Genomic DNA, 22,343 nt, shown 5'->3' with positions numbered 1-22,343 from the left:
GGGGGGGGGAATGAAAGACTCTGGATGAGGGATGACTCCCATCCTGTTGCCGCTCTGACACGCATAGCTAGAATACCCCGGGAACTTGCCCCAGAAAACACCTCCTGTGTGTTCCAATACCCACCAACAACGCTGCAACAAGTCGGTCCCACCCCACCCCCTTTTTTCACGTTCTCTCTATTTGATTTGTTACTTAAGTTTGCTTAAATAAGAAATCTGTATAATTATATGGGACATAGGCTCACATTGCCAGACCTTCTTCCACAGAGTTGCGGTGGAGCATCCATCATGTGTTTTTAATCCTTGGCAACTGGGAGGTTTTCTAAGATTATTTTTTGGGCTTTTATTTTATAGGACAGCTTAGACTTGAAAGGGGAGAGAGCGGGGTAATGACATGCAGCATAAGGCCGAAAGTTGCAGTGAAAAGTACAGAATACTTTATTCAGATTCTAATAATTCTATTCAAGGTGAGCCCTGGCACAAAGCTCCAGACCAGAGAGGAAGGGAGCGCCTGCGGAGCATCACTCAACAAATCAGAAGGCTACACAGTGAGTGTGGTGAGTTAAGGAAAAAGATACATTCTGCAGCCAGTAGTATTCTTAATTTAAAGGTACATTACAGAACTTATTCAATAATCTAATGTTTCCTTAATATATTCAAAATGTGAAAAATATTAAAAAATATTGCAAGTCAACTGTTGTTGGTAATCTTATATCTTTTTCTTACTTTATGTGTGGTATTTTATTTTTTGGGGGATGTGTTGTATATTTTTGCAACAAAAAAAATAACCTAGTCAATTCCTCCCATCCCCTCTTCAACGTCTATCCTAATTTTATCTCATTTCAGAGATCAGATGTCCCAGCTTTCCCCAAGACATACAACCTCAAGACATACCTTCAGTCTGGCTTTTAACTGGTTCCAATTAACTGGAAAAAAAAGCCTTTGTAGTCCCAACTCCTGATTAGGTTGTGGCCTAACGTCCCCCTGGAGATTATAGCACTTCATAAAGAGAAGCCCGCCCCAACCCCGGCCTCACGTAAAAACATCACTGCAAACGTTGTTTCGCGGTGCTAAATTTGGAGACTTTGACAGCACCGTGTTTCACGAGCTGTATTTCACGCTGGTTTTCAGACAGACACGCTGCATGGCGTCCACGTCCACGAGGACAGAGCTGTCTTAAGGACGAGCCATGTGGAAACTAACATATGACATCTATTACACTGTCAAGGCTACTTCACTGTCTATTGGAAAAGAAGCTTTTAAGAAGTTCTCTGTCCTGTGGTCTTCTTCTGTCTCCTTTGACTGTCCTTTCTCTTCACATCTCACAAGATTTTTACATCCACTGTCAGACAGTCAAATAGATGCAAATTTGGTGTTGTAGAGATCCGATGAGCATGAGATGAAACTCCAAATGTAAGCAATGCTTTCGAGTAGGCCTGAACAATTCAGGGGAAAAATATGAATCATGATATTTTTTTAGCTTAGACTTAATATCACAATTCTCTGCCACGATTTTTTTCAAACGAAGTGTAATGTTTATTGCACAATATTTTTGCAATTTATTGTTTTTTTAAAATATATTTGGCATCTATAGCACATATACACATCACCACAAGCCTGTAAAACCTTTAAAACCTAGTGCATGTTTAAAACTCACAGAAGAAAGTAGTAGTGTGTGTGATGCAGTCGGCTCGTAAAATTGAATCAGAACCTAAGTCATTAAGAAAAAGTGTATTTAAAAATTAAATTGGGAACAGGGTGAATCGCGATTGCATAACGATTAATCGTGCAGGCCTACTGTCGTGTCTACAGCCGTGCTAGTAGCTCTGTGACGGTGTCAATGTGTACTTTTTTATTTTTGGGCATTTTGGGGTTTATTAATACCAACTGCGCTAACCCGGCCACTCTACACTGGTGCTTTTGAGCTATATGTTAACATAAGCATGCTAACATGCTCACAGTGACATTGCGAACACAAAGTTGACCATGTGTTGGAGTGCTAACACTTTGTAATTGACATCAATTGGAATGTCACTAGTTTTGCAAGTAGTTCTTTATAATGTGCATTTTCAGTGTGTGTAATATTTTTTAAAGACAACATATTGCCAGTAAAATGGAAATTAGACTGTACTACTGCAGATTTGTCAGAATTATTTTACCAGAAGTCTTTTTAAGTAAAAGATAATATGGAATAGCATGCTCCACCAAATGCTTTCAGCACACTCTGAAGTGAGAAGAAAGCTACAGAAGAAAATCTGGAAACTCCACATCTTGTTTATTGTTTCTGGGTATGAGCTTATTTTTCATCTTATTATTTTTGTGTCACTCATGAGTAATACAAATCAGGCTTCCTGCAATCGCAACACAGAGATGTAAACGTTTTATGGGATTGTTGGTCCCAACTGCACTTTAACATCTGTGTTTCATTAATACAATGGATGGAAATGTCATAACATGATCTAACAACATTAGTAGATGGATTTATGATATCCAGGTGGACATGTTTACATGTTCCCTGATGGTTAGTGATTTTGGCATTTATTTTAAAGCAAGACATTTGATTAAAATAGATGTTAATTAAAAAAAGGCTATTCTGTTGTTGACATTTTCTTTGGTGGAGTATTCCTATTATGATGATGCAAAACTGCCCAAAAATATGCAGTGTAGGATATTTAAACATACCGTACAATCACAACATCGGTTTATTGGAATCAAAGCTAAATAAGTAGCTAAGAATTAGAAAAGAAAAGACAGTAAAACATCAAATGCAGTGTTCTTCAACTTGCTTGTACTGTCAAAAGCAAAAGAAAGAAGTGATCACTGTACTTCTACATCTTTATCAACTCTGTTAAGTGGATTTGGCCACAGGTTCTCATCTACACTGCCAAACATCTTGGAAAAACCTAAACGTGTCCAGATATAGGTTTATATATAAAGTATATATTTCAATTGTCAGTAATAAGTTGGCATATGGATGGGCTGTTCCAAGGGCCTGCATGCATACAGTGCAGTACTGTCAATACTGTAAATAGTCTTGAAGTAAAGGTGATACACGGGACCATGGAAGCAGTATCTGATAAACAGTAGTACATTACAGTAAAGAATGATGATTAAATATTACAACCATACATCATCTATAAGCAGTCTAATTGGTTCATGCTCCATGCTAATTGGTAACAATCATTCTCGGTATCTTGAAACTTTCATGATCCAAACATGGAATATTGTTTTTGTCTCTACACAACCATGCATTACGAGTAATGCGACAGGTACTTATCGTTTTGTATCAATCAATAGTAGGATCACTGTAATGAAACGAATAGACAACTATTTAAAATGTAGTGTGTGAATTGCTGTTTGAAGTAGTAGTACTTTGATGTTGAGTTGTGTCATTTTGAACAGGTGATTTTTGTTATGAACAAATGATCTTAGGTTTGTGTTGTATCCAAGCAACTGAAACAACTGTTAGAGTTTTGAGAAAAAAATGCATTTTGATCATTGGTTGTGAGTTTTGTGTCCAGAGTTTGGAAAAATGACATCAAGGTTCCTAAATTAGTGCCTGAGTGATTGCAATAAACCGCATTACTGCTGTATTAATTTGTCAGTGTAGCATATTAACATTTTGGTTGGTCGAGGTGGCCCTAACTCTATCTTTTAGCATGCATACAGTAGGACTGCTTTGGAGTAGTTTAATCTAAAAGAATGCAACAAAAAAAACTTGTTAGTTTTAAATCAATTCTTAATTTGTGAAGCTGTCGGATAAATGTAGTGGATTAAAAAGCACACTATGTCTCCCTGATTTGTTGTGGCATCAAATGGAAACTCTAAAGTACACGTAATTCAAATGTGTACCCAGTACCAGTTACATACCTCCACTGTTCCACATGCACCTTGTTGTTGTCACACACCTGTGACATAGTGGTGGATGCATACAGTGGCTTGAATACGTTTACTCACCCATGCTAAAGTTGACTTTGATTGAAAAGAGGAATACAAAAAAACATCTTTTGGAAATTTATCTTAATGCCTTAATTCTCATTATTATAGGAAAATCCAGAAAAAGAACTGCTATCTTTGCTGTCAAAGTGATTGACCAATAGGCTGCGAGCAGAGGCGGGTCTTAAACTGTCATAGACACGTGTACCGGGAAGTAGGAAGTAAATACAGAAGAGCCGCGGTGCCGCTGGAAAGAAGTGAGTAAACCTCGTACTAATTCAACAAATTACCGATAACATAAACTAAGGGTAAAACTAAAACTTGCCGAATGAATGCATTTTGTTTCATAATTCCACAGATAGAGTTTAAGTAAAATATAACAGCGTTTTTTATTCGTAAAGTAAGGCGAGCAAAAAATGTAAAGTTAGCCGGTTGGCTCTCATTTACAGGTTAGACACGTTACCTAGTAACACGAAGACCACTTATACCGACCAGAGCAGTGTTAACGTGTCTTAAAAAAAATGAATTGCGCTTTTAGGATATTAATATTAATATTAGTAAGTCATATTTACCATAATGAGTTGTCAGCCGTCAACACATTAAAGTAGCTTGCCCTACAGTGTGGTAAATATTCCTATTGCATGTTTTTTTATGTGCTCATGAAAATTCGATGAATACATGAAAGCAGTTCCTCCAGCTTACATTAGTAAATACACACATGTGTATTTATTGCATAATATGTGAGAAGTTGCGAGTTTAATCACGGTAAAGCTTAAAATAAGCTGTAAATAAGACACGCTCGTCTTGGCTAATGTTAGCAAACTTTATATTGGTGACATGACATGACTTTATGACACTTATGTTCTTGTGTCACTGTCACATTATTGCACTATAACACTGACCTTAATGCAAACTCATTTGTACCTCCAAAGAAACCCATTGTAGAGCTCAAGTTCACTAACATGAATGTAGAACTCCCTCTTAAATCATAGGAATTAAAAAAGAGTGTGTTTTGCAGTATAAATGACTAAGTCACATCCCTAGTATTCACAGCACCTACTGTACATTGCATGTGTCGTTCAGACATCAATCATCAACATAATGTAGGCTGTACTATATCATCTTCTATTTAAAAATTGATGGGTAAACAGGTTTGGCCACACTGATTTAATATTCAATTCCAGGATATTCAAGTCCTGAGCAAACCGGATTTTGACTCTGTTGATTTATTTAGTTGTGTGCTGAGCAGGTGTTTGTCAGACTAGTAATGGGAGGGCGTAAAGGCACACATCTAGCATGAGTCAGCCTAAGCGCATTCAGTCTTGTTGTAAGATCTGTTTGTTCTCTTTTCAATCTTGTCTAAACTTGGGAATCAAAAATATAAGCCCTGGTAGAAACTCTCTCTCCTTTCTTGTCTTCATTGTCCTCTCAAATAGAGGCTACAAAATAAGCTCTGGTAGCTCATCTGGTTGGGCATGTGCCCCATGTACAAAGGCTTAGTTCTTACCGCAGCTGCCCGGGTTTGAGACCCTCCCCCCCCCATCAAATAATCTTAAAAAAACAAACTTCTTAAAAGTGTCGGAGCTGCTTTGACATTAGGAATGTAACTAAAATGACTACGCTTTTCGGTATTATCGCGGTATTTTTCCTAGTGTGTCTAATGTCCTTAACAGCGTCTTCTTTCCTGCATGTTCTTCAGACAAGAGAACTTTCTTCAATCAACTGTCCTTCGGCATTCTTATAATAACCAAAATATGCCCATGCTTCAGCCTTGGTCCTGTTAGAGGGCTGATACATGTCCTTAGTGCTGTCATTCCAACTTCAAGATTAAACACCCAGTTTCCACACCGTGGTAGTCCACCCTGATAATAATGACTTTTCAAATGAAAACGGTGATTGTTATCGTCAACATTTTTATCGTTGTTTACCGGCATTACTCATTACTTACCTATTTGACATGCCACGTTTATCATGAATACCAGCTCCTAGTATTTAAAGGCAGGGTAGTTACAGAAAGATTTTCAGACTACAGTTCTCAAAGATAAGAGTGAGATATTATTAGTGAGATCTTCCCACATAATGTGTGTTTGTTGCTTGTCCAGGTCTGGCACCATGCTGGAAGGCTACAGCCCTGTGACCCAGGCCCTGCTGGGGACTCTGTTTACCTGGGGTCTGACTGCTGCCGGAGCAGCCCTGGTGTTTGTCTTCTCCAGCCGGCAGGTACTGTCCTGGATGAACCCAGAACCCCCAAACACGCACAATTGTCTATACATAGTTTTAAAGGAACAGTTGGTATTTTGGTATATGTGCTTATCCACTGACTTGGCAAGAGTAAGATGAGAAGATGGCACTCCCCCACCCTACAAGCTAACACATTGAATCTAATTTGTGTAAAAAAAATGAGATCTAACATGTTGAGTAGCAAGCTCTTTAGAGGGGCTGGTAGGTGGATTTAGTTACCCCCCGGACAGAGCCAGGCTAACTGTGTCCCCCCCCCCCCCCGCTTCCAATCTTCATGCTAATTTAATTGTGCCGTGATTATTATTTTTTCCATAATTGAACAGCCCTAGAAAGCAGCATCTGATCAGGGAGCAGCAGCGTCAGTGCTTCGTCTGTATCACACAGGATGCGTTCAGGCGCAGTGTTGAGTTCAGGCCACCCACGTCAACACTCAATCACTGGAGTTACGCGTCCAAAACCAAAGAAAATGCACTTGAAGCGGAAAAATATTGATTGAAGTAAAGATTCATTTAAAACAGAAGTGAAAAATTCCAAGCACAACATTGATCAGATTTACCAGTGATAACATAATCACTTTCTACATGAAAACCGCACATAAATGACCAATTTGACATTGTCGATACAACAGAATCTTTACCTCCGGATTATGAAAAAAAAAACATAACTCCTGATGTTTTCATGAAACATGGCGGAAAGGTGTAGCATGTGCCAAAAGAAGAACCCGTTACATTTTGGAGTGAAACTGAAACCCGGGGGGGTACACATATTATCTTTCACTTTCTTCAACATTGCAAGATAGGGTGTTACTGCTGCATTCTTGTGGCCATGACTTTACAACAAAGAGGGCCTTAAAAAGTAAAAGAAAATTTCAAATATAACTTTAGATGGAAATATCGCATTAACAGCCTGAAAAAAAATAATCAAATATAGCTTCACATAAACATTTAAGCCTTTTAATTTTTAAATCCTACATCAGAATGATCCAATATTGCCTGAGTGACACACTGGATATGTATTGTCTCACCCAGACTGTAAATATTCACACCAAAGAATCAACTTTGTGATATAGAGCATGCCTTGGCGGAGCTCTAACTCTTCTAGTTTTAAATGTTCTCAGCTCCTCAGCGGCTGTTGCCAAAGCTAAGATTTAACAATATTACCGCTAGAGTCAAAGTACATCATATGAAACAACTCACAACGTAGATTGAGGTTTTGTTATCTCTGGACTTTTGACTCTGTGGACCTGTTGCATTTCCGCCACTTATGTCAACAATAACAGGTTGACTGAGGGGTTTGAAGATATTGATTCAACTGACTCGCACAATCTCTCTCTTTATCTGCCTTTTTCAGAAACGCATTTTGGATGGAAGTTTAGGCTTTGCAGCTGGGGTGAGTTAGATTTCCATTCTCACACACACACACACACACACACACACACACACACGCACACACACACACACACACACACACACACACACACACTGACAGTACAGATAGGATGCTGCTGCTATGTGATTGGTTTTTGGACATCAGACAAAGCCTGACACTTCCAAATGCCACATTAATTCTCTCTCTCCCCCCCCTCCCCTCCCCCAAAGGAATTCTTGGCCTTATCATGTCAAAAGTGGTATTATACTGCAAGAGAAAATACATCGCGTAAATCTCACTATGTGACTCTTAAAATTACATGTTTTGATTTCCCGAGGGGTAAGCAGTTCTCGGCTGATATTTATCAAGTGTGTCAAGCTAGGGAATCGGTGACGTCTATTAAATTATTTAAACGGTAATAATGAAAGTTGTCTTGTGCTATATCTCTGCTGGGATTTAGGCGAGCTGCAAAGCTGTGTAACTGATTAAGTTCATAAAAGGGGGGAAATTATAGGACAAACAGCTTCACACAGTGTGAGGTGGAGTACAGAATGTAAAACATCCATCTGATTTTACATAACAAGGTTCTTTAAATCTGCAGTAATTGATTTTTATACCCTATAGGCGGTGGCACAACAGAACAAGCGTAAACAAGACTTGGCTATTGACACGCAAAGCAGACGGAAAAGCATACTGTAATGTCTAATAAGTTAAGTCTAGTATTTTTATCAAGTATTATTTACGGTTTATATTTTATTTTTATTCAACCTGTGTGGACTTAGTTGCAAAACACTCACATCATTTCCATACACCACAAAAACTAATTAAGTCATTCAAGAGTTACCCCATTCCTTATATCTGCCCTTGAGGCTTTTGAATGCATCCACTGAGAAAACTGTAAGGCGTGTTCACACAGAACGTGGGAAATTTGCATTACTCTACTCATGCAAGTTTGACTGTGGGATGATATTGGGATCATGTTTCATATGCGTTACTCACACCACTGTAGACTGACATTTTAGATTAGTGTCAGTTTCTTTTACTGCTATTGTTTTATTTCCTTTCAATATGTTTTATGTTTATACCATCCACCATGGCAAATTCCTTGTAAGTGTTACTGACTTGGCAATCAATCGTTTTCATGATTTTGATTTCTTTCTGTCGTCAACCTAGTCAAAATAAACCGCTGTTGTGGAACTCCGAGATACATCAGAAAACCAAGCTCCGTCACGTCTGGATCCCCTTTTATAATCGTCAACGTAAACGAACAAATTAACGAAATAGTTATTCAAATAATGATACAATAATACAAAATTATAATAATAGTAATAAATAGATCGTGACAAACAATTGTACAGTACAAATAGAGCTGGGCGATATGGGAAAAAATATCTAATATCACAATATGTTTAACAAAAATACCTCTACACAATATAAACACAATGAGTTTTGATAAAATATCTGATGATCACTTTACTGTAATGCAGCCTTTAAAACCAGGAAAAGACCACTTGTGTCATATTACAATATCCAAATTTAAAACAATATCTAGTCTCATATATCAATGTCGATATAATATCAATATATTGCCAAGCCCTATGTACAATGTAGTTAAATTCCATCTCTGCATTGAACCCATTCTAAGCGTCAGGATCTCTTTTCGTCTAGGGCCAACCCCACAGATATAGCTTTTTAGTCCTGTTAAAACATAATAGCAATTCCTCATAGTGAGTCTCAGATTGTTGATAATGACAGGATCAGATAAGGGAGTTGATAAGTCTAATGCCAAATGAAAAGAGATTGTCCACGCTTCCTTGTGGAAAGCGAATGGCAAAAAATATAGATTGCATGTCAATCCGCCCTAATCCTAATTTATCTATTCTTTGGTCTTAACAGCTTTTCAATTATGTCCCAGGCTGTGCTGAAACTCTTATACATTCCACTGACATGATATAGACAGGGAGAGCTGAGGGGTGTTTCTGTCCAACGTTTGCTTCATGTCTTTCCAATTTTTTAAGGAGCATATCTATCTGAAATAAATGTTTGAATTTAGCCACTCAGCACGAACACTATGAATTATTGATACAGTCTCTCCAATTGTACAGCCTCTTGTTGGCATAATATTCTTTACAGTAATTCATTTTAATTAGAAACTCAATTTTTCATTCGGTTCCTTGGATATTCCATGTTGGTTTTTGGCTTTGATAGTCCTGTAGATGGACTCACTTATAAATAGAATATACAAATGTAGGACTGGTCAAAGTACTTTTTCCACATACTTTCCTAATTACTGCTCTACCTTGGTTGTAGTTTGGGTTCTCTCACTGTGAGTTTGTGCATTAAAAAATGTTAAGAAGCTATTGGTATTAATAATACTGGATATATAGATGTAGAGAGACTAAGTGATGTGGCTAAAGGTACCCAACTTATGCAATCTTGTGCTTGTTGAATGCAGGCTGTAAACAGCAGTCTTTTTACATTCCCAGATGTTGTGCCTCTGCTATCCGGCTGTTCCGAGTAGAAAAGTTACTGCTACATTTGGCATTTATACTGGACAAATTCAACTATTCAGCTAAATCAGTTTCTGAGAAAAAAATGCCTGAGGGGTTTGAATGGGGGAAAAAAGGAGAGAAGTAGCTCTCTTCTTCCTTTATGTTGTTTTCAAAGCCGAATGTCATGAGCAGCCTTGGGATTGCTCTGCAGATGGAGAATAAAAGAAGTTCAAACAGATAGGTGGCAGGTAGGGACGGAGTTAAAGTTACATTTAATGATGGAGATTCTTTTTCAGTCCTTGATGATGGTCAGCAATCAGAAATAACTTTTTCATTCTTTAAGCAATTTCTCCCTGCTCATCATTCCATACTCATTCCACCCAGCTGCCAAGCGTTTTCCCTCTGTCTCACATCTACTAGCACTGAGTCTGACCTGAAGAGGGATTTTGAAAACGTCAGAGTAGGGCTGAACAATTTAGGGGGAAGAAAATCTATCTGTGATTTTTCTGCCAGATTAGGTGATTATGATTTGATTTGTGATTATATTCAAAAAAAAAAAAAGTTTGGCTTAAGTTTATTCGGAGTGAATACAATATTTACTGTGTACAGATTTTAACATGCAAAGTGAAACTGAAATAAATGAAATAAATGAAAAAATCCACTAAAAAATGACATTTTGGTTTACAATCTGTGATATGTAACATTATTCCAGCATTTAACTAAGAAAAAACAGTAAATAAAAGAACACCATTAACATCAGTGATATTTTCACTCTTCTTCCTCACTTCCGCACAAAAATATATGCTTTTTTTTTGATTTGCACATTATTTATACTTTGTTTGATTGATTTGGCCAGACTATTCCAAGAACCCCCCCCCCCCCCTCAAATTGAAATACACATATCATCAACTTTATTGCCAGACCTTAGGTCCTTACAACTTACAGTAAAAAAGATAAAGCTATACAGAGAAAAAAAAAAAAAAAAAACATACTTTCTCTTGATACTTTTGAATTTGGTCCAAGCGTACTGCTGTTTGAAATTGAATTCCCCTCTGAAATCCCCCCCAAGTTATAACGCGTCTGTGGACAATTGTTGTGTTTTTTTTGTTTTTTTTGCTTCCTAAATTATTTGTGCAGATGGTGGGTGTTTCACGACCTGCATGTCTCATTCTTTTTGCGTGTCTTGTGATTCAGATGCCATCCTGTTCCCATGCTTTACGTCTGCTGTCCCCCCCCCCCCCCCCCCCCCCCCCCCCCCCCCCCCCCAACTCACACACCCTGAATCCAACCCATGCAAACACACCCTCAGATTCAGACACACACACACACACGCGCCATAAGGTCTTTATCACATCAGAATATCTCGTCATGCTGTCCAAGAACACAGCATCTCTCAGCTGTTATGGTTGGCAAACATTAGCAATAATTAATAATTTATTTGTTTCTGTATAAATGTGTGTATCCCTTCTTCCTTTTCTTCCAGTCTCCCCTCTTTGTTTTAGGTGATGACGCTGTTTATTCTTGGAAGGAAGTGTCTGAGAAAGCTATTAAAGTGAATGACGTTAATGGGCAACATTTTAGCCCAGATCTGTTTCTTTAGGTTATTTTCTGGGAACATTTGAAATAAAGTGTTTTCTAGTCAGGGCTCAGTTGAATAAACACAACAGTGTTTTCTCCACAGAGAGTTTATGAAGGCGGCTCCAAATCATGTACAAACAATTTTCATTGGCTGTTAAGTTTTCACTGCTGTCTAGCAACGTCACACTACCCGCTGATTTGGAACAAACTGTTGCCAGTGTGCGTAATGTGGATGATCGGGTTACATCCAAAAGGTATTAGCCAATATAAACTAGTTATATTATCTTAGGTGTTTCCTCTCCTGTTGATTGAAAGAAATAGCAAAGCAACCTATTTAGTAGAGTTCATTCTAGGGCAAATTCTGAAAGTCAAATAATATTCTAATAGTAAAGAAATCAAGACTATTTGAATGCTGAAATTACTAATTGAATGTTTTTCAATAAAAGTTGACGAGCTTGAGAAACACTGTGAGGTCTTAAGATCACGGAGCTAATTTTACGTGCCGAGTAACATGAGTACCCCCCCCATTCCAAACACACACACACATACACACACACACACACACACACACACACACACACACACACACACACCCACCCAACCAGTCGATTTTTAGTCGGAAATTTCACGACTTTAGTCGACCAAGATTTTATCTGGTTGATTACAGCCCTAGTAAATAGTTAATAGGGCTCCCCTCTCAACAACAACAGTGTGTACACAACGCACTACTAGTAAATATGTCCCTCAGAATCTCAAGAGCTCACAGTCAACACTGCACTTCCTTAAGTCCTCAGCTATACAGCCTCCAAGTTTGAAGATAAGTTTGTAGAGAAAATCGATGGACAGACAGACTCCTTCCATTTTAGTAAAAACAAAGTTACTCATTCTTAAAAATTCTTCTCCTGCTCCCTTCCTTGAGCACTCCTAATGCATGCCGATATCTGGCTCCACAGTGGTTGTTTGCCCACCAGTGGAAGAAACTGAAATTCATTTTATGAATGCAATACCCATGCTGAAACAAGCCAAATGGCATGTGTACTGTAATGAGCAAGGGGTTGTAAGCCAGTGTAAAGGACAGGCCAATGAACAGCATTTAATGCAATTATATAGTGTGTTTTTTTTTTTAGGGTATTATGTTTTATAGTTACAGCCAACACCTTCTCCAAGGATCTTCAGTCATTTTAAGGATTCCGTGCACACTGCACAGTTGTTGAAAACAAGCCGAAAGAAGCTGGAGCAGCGGTCTAGGCATTCATCCATATGCCAGATGAATGTTTTGTGTAAGGTAAATAAGCGTAATGAGGGGTAGACGGCATCTGCCAGGAATACTTTGAGTGTAGCATGTTGTTTTTTCTGTCGTGGATTTAATATTCAGATGTATTGGGAATGTAATAATGAATAGTAACCTCTTTTTATTTGCATGCCAATGAGTTATTTCTAGTTTTAAAAGCAGCAGATGAGCCATTGCAGTAAGGTTTACAGTGTTTTACCAACACAGGCATGTCACGATGCATTGTGAATCAGTTATAATTGATATGTATAATTAATTCTAACAAATGCTTTAGACTTCACTGATTTATTTCTATTTATTTAATTATTTTGATGTTGGATTTGTTTTAGAAAGCACATTTTTATTGAATTGTTGTTCCATAGGATAAAATACCATTGCAGTAGCACTTTTGATGGGGGGACACATCTGTTGTTTTGCAGTTTTAATAAATAAAGGGGTATTTTTTAGTCATTTGTCTGCAGCTTAGTCGCCAAATTGTGAGTCATATCCAATCAGGAGTTGAGTATAACGATACATCCCTATCATTTACAGAACACCGCATACACCCCTTTTGAAGTGTTCTCATGGTCTGTTTATATAATATTTACGGTTTTTAAATGGAGCAAGTACGGCTGCTCAGGATGAATTGGAGTGAAACTCCAAAGTCCAAATCTCCTTCCACTCTCCATCTTGAGTATCTGTCTCGCTGCATCCAGTTTACCTCTCACTGTCACATTGTAGTTTTGAGCAGTGCAGAAGCTGGGACTGAATGAGGCCTGAGAGAAAAAGAAAGAAGGATTGCAGGCAGAAGAAAAGTCATTTTAATGGCACAATTGTAAAGACCATAACAAAGCATGACACCGTGTGCAGTGCACAAGGTTGTCTATTACTTTTGCGTGAATAGGTTTCCTATTAACTCACATTGTAGTTTGTTCTGCCAACTGCAGCGATCTTGCTTAATAATGTACACTTAATAATTTTATACTAAATATTTGACCAATTTCAATGATTGTTATCCATCAGTCACTTGGACACAAAAACATACTAAAATAGGGATCCAGGTTGAAAAGAATGGTAGTTACCCTCTATCGCTCAATGTTAGCAACTTAACACCCGGGTGCAAAGACGTGCTGGCAGCCTAAACTTTAGAGAAGTGAGTTTGTGCAGGAAGAATCTATTCTTCACAAGAAAAATAATGGTTACCATCTCCCTCCATCACTGCCCTAATATTTATCTAGACCTGCAGTTTAGAGAGGCACATAATCATCCAGCTGCACCATGGGAAGATGTTTGGTTGCTAGCTGGATGGTACGTATTAATTGTTTTTGTAAGTGAATGTGTGAAACTATAGGAATGTTAAACTGGGCAATGCCTGGATCTTTTGAAACTAAGACTGTTGGAACTTGTGTGGGACATTTTAGTCCCAGAATGGCCATGTCGGCCTGACATAACAATTTCTGATGGATGCCATGAAATTTTGTTGACATTTATGGTCCTTATGACATATTGATCATCTGGATTTCCTCCCCTCGCCCCCCTCTACGTTTACTTGCTTTGTAAACTTACCTTGAAACAGTTTGAAGCTGCCCTGTGGAGGCCCTCTTTTAAAATATCTGGTTTAGTGCAACAACAGGTCAAAGTATCCACTAATCCAGTAAACTAACATTTACTGAACATCTGTTCATACATTAATGTTTGTCCCAAAAATGTATCCTAATTTAAAAAGACTTTGGTCATCCTTTGACTTACAAGTTCACATGTTTGGTTCAGAGTGAACAACTATTTGATTATTTGCCATGATAATTGCTGCACACCTGCAGGTTCCCCTCACAATTTGGCAATGGATTCAGCTGCCTTATAATTTTAATAAAAGAGTGATTTGAATTTTTTATGTTTTGTCTCAGAACAAGAGACAACAAACAGTACATTTGCATTTTTTTCCTCCACCTGAATCCCACCAAGAACTTTTACTTCCTTCAATCTTTTTGACCAAAAACTGTTTAAATGAGACAATATGTCTTAGACTTAGACTTAGATTTAGCTTCATCAATCCCTTTGGGATGACTCCCGCAAGGAAATTAAAGTTACCAGCATCTAAGAAAAAAGATTCTCAAGGTTCTTTGGAATAGTTGGAGACTTCTCATGCTCGCACAAGCTTTCATACTGTTGTGCCAAGGTTCAGTGATGTGTTTCAGCTCAATGCTTAGAATACAAATGCACTTGACCTACAAGTACAAGTACTATACTTTTTTTGTGACCTGACCAGGGAAAAACCATTTGATATGTCCATTATGCAGTCTAACTATGGAAACGCAACACATGCAGGTGCATATGTTTTCTGATGGCAACTAATGGCATACGATTACCTTTTTTCTGCGCTCAAGTATTCTTTTTGGAGCTGCAGGTGTGACTCTTGAGGTGCTGCTGCATTTAGATAGTACTGGCAAAGGCAGGTCTAACTTGGTTAACTTTTACTTAAGCTGTTTTCGAATGTGCGACTTTAGCATTCCTGGTTGGCATTATAGCTCTTGTCACACTGTCTTTTATTTTGCATCAATATTCTATTTATACCAGAAATAATGCAGATGTCTTCAGTAATATTGGGATTGATCTCTAAAAGATATTTTAGTGTCGGCTTTAATGAATCTGCTTCATAGCGCTGTTGAATTACAATATCTAGCTTTCTGCTGAATGAGGATTAGTGGATTAGTGGCTTTTCAACGTGCACAGTGATAAGTGCTTCCTGTTTTTTTCGATCTCTCAATAGAAGCATGTACTAGTTGGTGAGCACCTCAAAACTCACAGGTGATTGCCTCCTCAGGTTTTCCAGTGTCAGAGAACAATCTGTCATTGTTTGTTAGCATGGATAATGCTTTTTAATCATAACTAGAGTTGCAAGATGTTGTTAATATTGAAGGTAGAAAAATTACATGGAAAGTTAACTTATGGGGAAAGGGAAATTGAAAGGTTTTACTGACACTGTGGGCTTTGTCCAAACTTAGGCTTTAAAGTGAACATTTTTATATATAACACAAATGTTTTAAACTAAAAAGGAATGGAAGGGGATTAAGTAAAACACTTCAATTAGCATGCTCAATCTAGCTACATCCCACCTAGTCTCACACTGCCAGACCTTCCTCCAAAACGCTGCAGATGAGTCTGGCTAGTCCACACAGCACTCAGAAATAGAAGAAAAACATGCTCTGGTTTACTGGCATTACTTTAAACCAATTACAATCATCTTTGGCGGCGCTAGGTTTTGGATGGAGCCCTGGTGCTCTTGCAAGATAGCCTTGGAAATAACTTGTTTTAGAGGAACATGTGTAGGTTTTTAAAAGTTGTTTTAGTTGTGCAACAGAAAACTCCGATTGGACAGATAGTCTAGCTAGTTGTCTGGATTTACCCTGCAGAGATCTAAGGACCAGGTAACCATAGTCCTCAGATTGGACAGATAGTCTAGCTAGCTGTCTGGATTTACCCTGCAGAGATCTGAGGACTAGGTAACCATAGTCCTCAGATTTGACAGATAGTCTAGCTAGCTGTCTGGATTAACCCTGCAGAGATCTGAGGAACAGGTAACCCTAGTCCTCAGAAATCCACCGGAGTTTAAAATTCCAGCGTGTAGAAAGCAGAAGGTAACAGACATCCGTCCAAAAAGAAGGATATCAGGCGGAATTTCCGGCGGCACCAAATCAATCCCGGAAGTGGAACGTCGTGGATATAGACTACCTCCCACTAAATAGCTATCTAGCAAAAACTACAAGAAGATGTTAAGTTATAAACTGTCTACTTTGCTTCATGCTCTTATCTGCTGTTTGACTGAATTATCATGAATTGGATAGAATGGAATATGGATGGAAAAGCAGAGCAGCATGTCCAAAAGGGAGAAAAAAATGATTGTGGAGGGAAAATTAATGGATGCATCTTCTCCTTAGTAGAAGAATTTGCTCTGACAAGGCAATACAGGCCATTAAAAAAGGGCGGCGAAATAGGTAACATTCACATGTCTCACCATGTGTTAATGTATGGTGAGAGGAAAGTCTTAGCAGATCCCGCTTAAGGCTCAATTTAGTCTAGTCATTACCTGGACAGATGCTGAGGTATGGCTACAGAGAAATGGTATAGATAGTGAGATAAAAGCATGCATAATGTAGTCTTTCTTGTTTCCGTAATGAAGGTCATATTTGCCTCACTTGCCAAGTACTTCACAGATCCAGTTAATGGCCATTGTGTGCAGGACACTGATCTAGTTGTTTTATGTCTGTCTCTATCTTTGCAATCGATCAAACTATATGGATTAATCTTATTTCTTCATTTGCCAGAGGCTGTGATTAGATGATAGAGCCACTAACCACAGCTGGTGAAAAAAATACTGCAGTTGAAAATGGAAGCATTCAAGCATTCAAAAGGCAATGAACTGTCCTTAGGAAAGATTATAACTTGATTTATTTTTGCTCCACACAGCAAATGGACAGAAATAATCAACACTATCATCACACTTCTTTTGAATTTTATGTGCGTTCTGTAAATAAGTTATTTTTATTTACTTTGTTACTGACTGTGGGTTAAAGATGACAATTTAAAACATCACAAATACATACACACTACACATCTAAAGCATACTAAACACATAGACCAGAGCTGCCATACCTCCAATGGATGACTTTCAGCAATTTGTTGGGATCAATTACGCTTTTCTCTGCCGCTCTATATGATTTACATTATATACATATAACGTCAGCCTATATTAGCAGCTAGCACAGGCTAGTTCTTTAGCTTAACGCTAAATAAAGTCACACAGTAACACAAACGAACTAATCGATCGAGGCATTGAGGTAAAATTACTGCTTTTGTCGATGGAGTCTGGTGGCTTTGAAGATAACATAGATAACAGCTTCAGGTACCTGTCGGAAAGGGCTATCTGACGGCAAGATAAAGCCGTGAAAATATTCGAAATAAAGCGTACATTTACATAGCGTACAACGGGGTTACTTGGATGATTTTAAACCAGCTCTTTGTCATGGCAGTGTATGTGCATATTAACGGATTCCCTCAAATCTATCAGTTCAATAGTAACGTTATTTTTCTCAGATGCTAAGTGATACTTATTGTGCAAAAGAATTATATGCCATAGCGACTGTATATGGTTATAATACAACGGCTATAAACCAAGATTGCTTGAAAAGATTGTGTTGATTTGAGCTATACTTGATATAATACCAGGTACAACAAAAATTGTTCAACATGTAATTATCATTGGTGCAGCATTTGTTCCAATCTCCCAGCACTGCAGTGTCCTGCTGCAGTCCTTTAAGGACAAATGCAAGACAAGTGCACTTTGAATGTAATGCACCTAACAATGGCTGCAAATCATTCTGAATACCCCCTTGATGATATACTGTAATATAAGCACAGACATAGGTAGCTCTTTCTGATAGTAATGCATTATTGCAGTTGTGGAAAAACTTCAGTTCAAACTTTCCATTTTGAACTGATGCAAGAAAGATCCATTGATATAGATTTGTGATTAAGCATCGAACAAGTCTCAAAAATAACCGTTTGCAAGATATTTGTTTAGCAGCAAAACCCCAAACACCATTATTTGGTATTGACAATTTACAATTAAATTTAGATCCAAACTACATTCCTATCAGCCTCAGCTGTTCTTTTTTATTTAGTGCTAATTAGCAAATGTAAGCATGCTAATTTGCGATGGTGAACATGATAAACATTAAACTTGCTAAACATCAGCATGTTAAAATTGCCATTGGCATTTAGCTCTAATCACTGCACTGTGCTCGATTTCAGCCTCACAGAGCCGCTACCGTGGCGACAGATTCTTTGTCCTGTTATCGTCCGTGATGTCTCTTTTATTTTATTCAAATCTGACCTGGATTTCAGTGTAGAGTTCTCCGTGTTTCACGATGAGTTTTTCCTACCACAGATGTGAAGGAATCGCTGATGAAGTTTTCACTGTGCAACTGTGGAATTATATAGTAATAGTGGGAATGGCAATTTATTACATGGCATCTGCTTATCGGCTATCTGCAGAAGTTGTTTCTCTTGTCACGGCAAATCCGTAAATCAGTCCAATTTGTATTGGTCCGTTCTATAATAGCAGGTACAACAGGTAGCCTATGGAGTCTGTAGTAGCCTTCTTAGAACACAGGGACCATGTGCATCTCATGTAATCACCAATGTATGTAAAACTACATAGTTAAAACAAATCAAAATGATCCTGGTGGTTTATAATAATGCTGTTCATTCCTCACATTAAACCTCCGAACCCTGCCGGGTTATAATCACTGATTATGATCACTGACATGCATCTTGATGAGTTCCCTCAAGCATTATAAAATCAGATCAACCATGCAGTTTTGGCCATTTCTTTGCTTTTGGTTTCTCTATAGAGCATCTTCAGAATAGATATTTGGCAGCTCCTATGTTTACTTGTGTCCTAGCTTTCTGCTTATTTTGCTACCACCATTCAACTCGAAAAAAGATTAGTTAATGTGAATACAGCTTAAAAAAAACCTCCATAGTTCTCTTTTAATGATGAGAGCATTTTGGGATATTTTCGAAAGTAGTTTGATTAAAACTCTTTGTGATGTCTGTCTTTCTCTTTATCTTGGACAATTATAGTAACATGGAAAAATGACTAACTCTTTGTTGCCGACCATATATAGGAAAAGGTCCCGCTAATATTTCTATCATTATAATTCTGAATAAACTGACCCCAATGTGACAATGGAAATCTTAAATTGCCCCTATTATGAAAAAATCACTTTTCTAAGATTTGGTGTGTTATTTTGTGTCTCTGGTGCTTCCACACGCATACAAACTTATCAAAAACACACATGCTGTTTTGAGTGAGATCCGGTTTCTGAATGTCCTCTGTCTTCAGTCTCCGGGTGAGCTGTTCATATCTGCACGACTTTCTACGTCACTAGCCGAGACGAGGTGGCTAACCGTAGCAAGCTAGCTTGTTCTCAATGGCAAAACACTGCTACAACCCACACTAGTTCACCATATTCTCCCAAAGAACTACTTCCTGTCCCCGTTGTGCAGGTATTTCACAAGTGTCCCTTGTCTAGAAGAAGTCTCCCAGCTGATCCTGCCAGCAAAGATAGTATAGAAGTGTGATGTCTCACTTTTTTGAAAATAAAACCATGTAAAACTATTCTGGTACAACATGTAAATACAATTATGAACCTGAAAATGAGCATTAAGATGGGCACTTTAACAAAATTGAAAAAAAAAGAGTATTTCAAATCCCTTTTTTTGCAGAAAGATTAGTTATTTAAAATATATTGTCCACCTCTGCCATTTGGGGCTGTCAACAAAGAAGGAAGTAGGAACCCAGTGACATACATCACCTACTAAAAGCTTGTTGTGTAACAGCTAGGATGGATGGACTTAGTTTAATTTAAAAAAAAGTTAGATTCTTCCTCCATGACTCTTCTCTCATCCCAATTGTATGTTTTGTAGATGTACAGTTCAACACAAATCCAAGCCTGAAGAGGATCCTGTGTTGGGCTGTTTGTCCTGTCTGACATATTATTTATCGACGGAGCTTTCCGTGCACATGCACTAAGCTCCAAGCTGAAAGTTGAAAGACACAGTTGGAGAGAGTGAAAATAGCAGTAATGTTGACTACACTTATTTCCAGATTTCCCCATAATACTATGTTCAGATGTTCATACGCTAACAGCGATATTTCTTGGTCACAATGCTCCATATCTTCATCTAAAACTAGCCGCAAAAAGCTGAGCATTTGGCCCCAAGTGAGATAACAACGCCATATTGGGTGCTGGTGTTTCAATAACCCCGAGCCTGTTGATTTGAGACTTAATGAGCAATACTTAATGAGGGAGACAGGAAATTGTGAAATGGGCCTGGGGTTTGGCTGTTGCACATGCAAATTAGCGTAAGGAATCAAAAGTACTTTGATGATAGGGGAACGGAAAAAGAGTAAGAACATTGCTAGGGCTGTCCCAAATATTACTGTTTGGGCTTCCGAGCTTTGATGGGCGGGCCAAGCTAGGATTTAGCTTAGTTAACTTTAACTCAAGTTTAGTTCACTTCTGCTTTATTCAGGTTAGCCAGTGGCTTTGCATACTGCAGCTGCTGAGAGACGTTAACCCTTGTCGTTTTTGCCACATTTTTATAGCTTTTCCGTCAATGCTGTCACTTTTTTCAATTTTGTGGGTGCTTTTTTTAAATGTTTTCTCCCAAAAAGGTTTTTACATTTTCAATTTTGACATTTTCTGCGCTTATTTTGAAGGCCTATTTTTGTGACAAAAAAAAAAAGAAAACTAAAAATGGATCGAATTTGACCCAAGGACAACATGAGGGTTAACAGAAAACAGAGTCAGTTGGATAATCACTAGGGATGCAATGGATCCCAGAACTCACAGTTTGGATGGGACCCTGGTTTTGAGTCACCGATCAGATCAGTTTTCGGATCATCACAACACGTTTGAATGATGAAAACAGATTAGAAAAAGTGTATTTTAAAGGCTGGCAATCATACTTTATTAGGGCTGAGCTGTTTTCAATTGATTTGTCGAACTTTTTTTTGTAGATTTGTGGTATACCAGTTTCCTTTGGCATATCTCACACCCAACCTTTTGGTTTTCATCAATGCAAGTTTTAAACTGATTCCATAAGCTTGACTTTTTCGACATCTTGCATGCCGATATTTTCAGCCAAGTTGGTAGGCCTCCCGTGGTCAAACCTTTAGATTGGATGCTGGTAATGTTGGATGATTTCTCAAGGCAGGCACCAGGATTAAATGAGGCCGGCCGTTTTTCAATCTGACAGTCTGTCCATCATATTCAGTACTCTCCATTTATTGATGTTAAAATCCTCAGAAATAAGCATCTATACCCATCCCTTTAAACAAGTCTTTTTTTCTTTGGCTCAGAATAGATTCCTTGTCTCTCTTTCCCCTCTTCAATCACAGATCAGCAGAGTTCATATGAGTGTTCTGTGTGTGGTTAACTGATGTCATGCTGTTATAGAATTTTTGAGTAGTAAAGTTCAAAACTTCAAACTGTTTTCCCTCACTGCCATTTGGAGCTGTCAGCGTGTGAAATTGACTATTGCTGCTTTCAGCCTTTGAGTATAATATTCAAACTATTTGAGTGATGAAACATATTATTTTTCTACTTCAAACATCACAATCAACACAATCCATTCCTTTGGGACTTCTTTGTTAGGAGCCACATTGAGAGGCTTCTGAGCTCATTTTTCTTGTCCCAACTGGTACAAGTATTTATTTTGTGAGCATAAATCAGTTACATTTTCTTGTGAAATGATTACATTTCTTTTAATTCCAATAGTTTTTGTTTTGTTTCGTTGAATTACTAGCCTCTACACCAGGGTTGTGAGTGGGATTTGCTGTGCAAATGGTGGACCAATTAGCTAATAGACCAATATTGCTTGACTCTTTTTTT

The 22,343-nt window shown here is 38.1% G+C and overlaps 1 protein-coding gene across 2 annotated transcripts in view; it reads left to right on the top strand.

Moving 5' to 3' along the window:
- The first annotated feature begins 4,105 nt into the window (after positions 1 to 4,105).
- Positions 4,106 to 22,343, top strand: part of LOC117937411 (zinc transporter ZIP11-like) — a 105,270-nt gene continuing 87,032 nt past the window's right edge. For both annotated transcript variants that reach the window (XM_034861380.1, XM_034861379.1), the window contains exons 1-3: positions 4,106 to 4,193; positions 6,039 to 6,156; positions 7,528 to 7,566. In XM_034861380.1, the coding sequence (XP_034717271.1) occupies positions 6,049 to 6,156; positions 7,528 to 7,566 (147 nt within the window). In that variant the 5' untranslated portion in view covers positions 4,106 to 4,193; positions 6,039 to 6,048. The remainder of the gene's footprint in view (positions 4,194 to 6,038; positions 6,157 to 7,527; positions 7,567 to 22,343) is intronic.

The sequence above is a fragment of the Etheostoma cragini genome, chromosome 21, assembly GCF_013103735.1.
Source record: "Etheostoma cragini isolate CJK2018 chromosome 21, CSU_Ecrag_1.0, whole genome shotgun sequence".
Lineage (NCBI taxonomy): Eukaryota > Metazoa > Chordata > Actinopteri > Perciformes > Percidae > Etheostoma > Etheostoma cragini.
The sequence above is the reverse complement of the archived record's forward strand: the minus strand, read 5'-3'. Positions and strand labels throughout refer to the sequence as shown.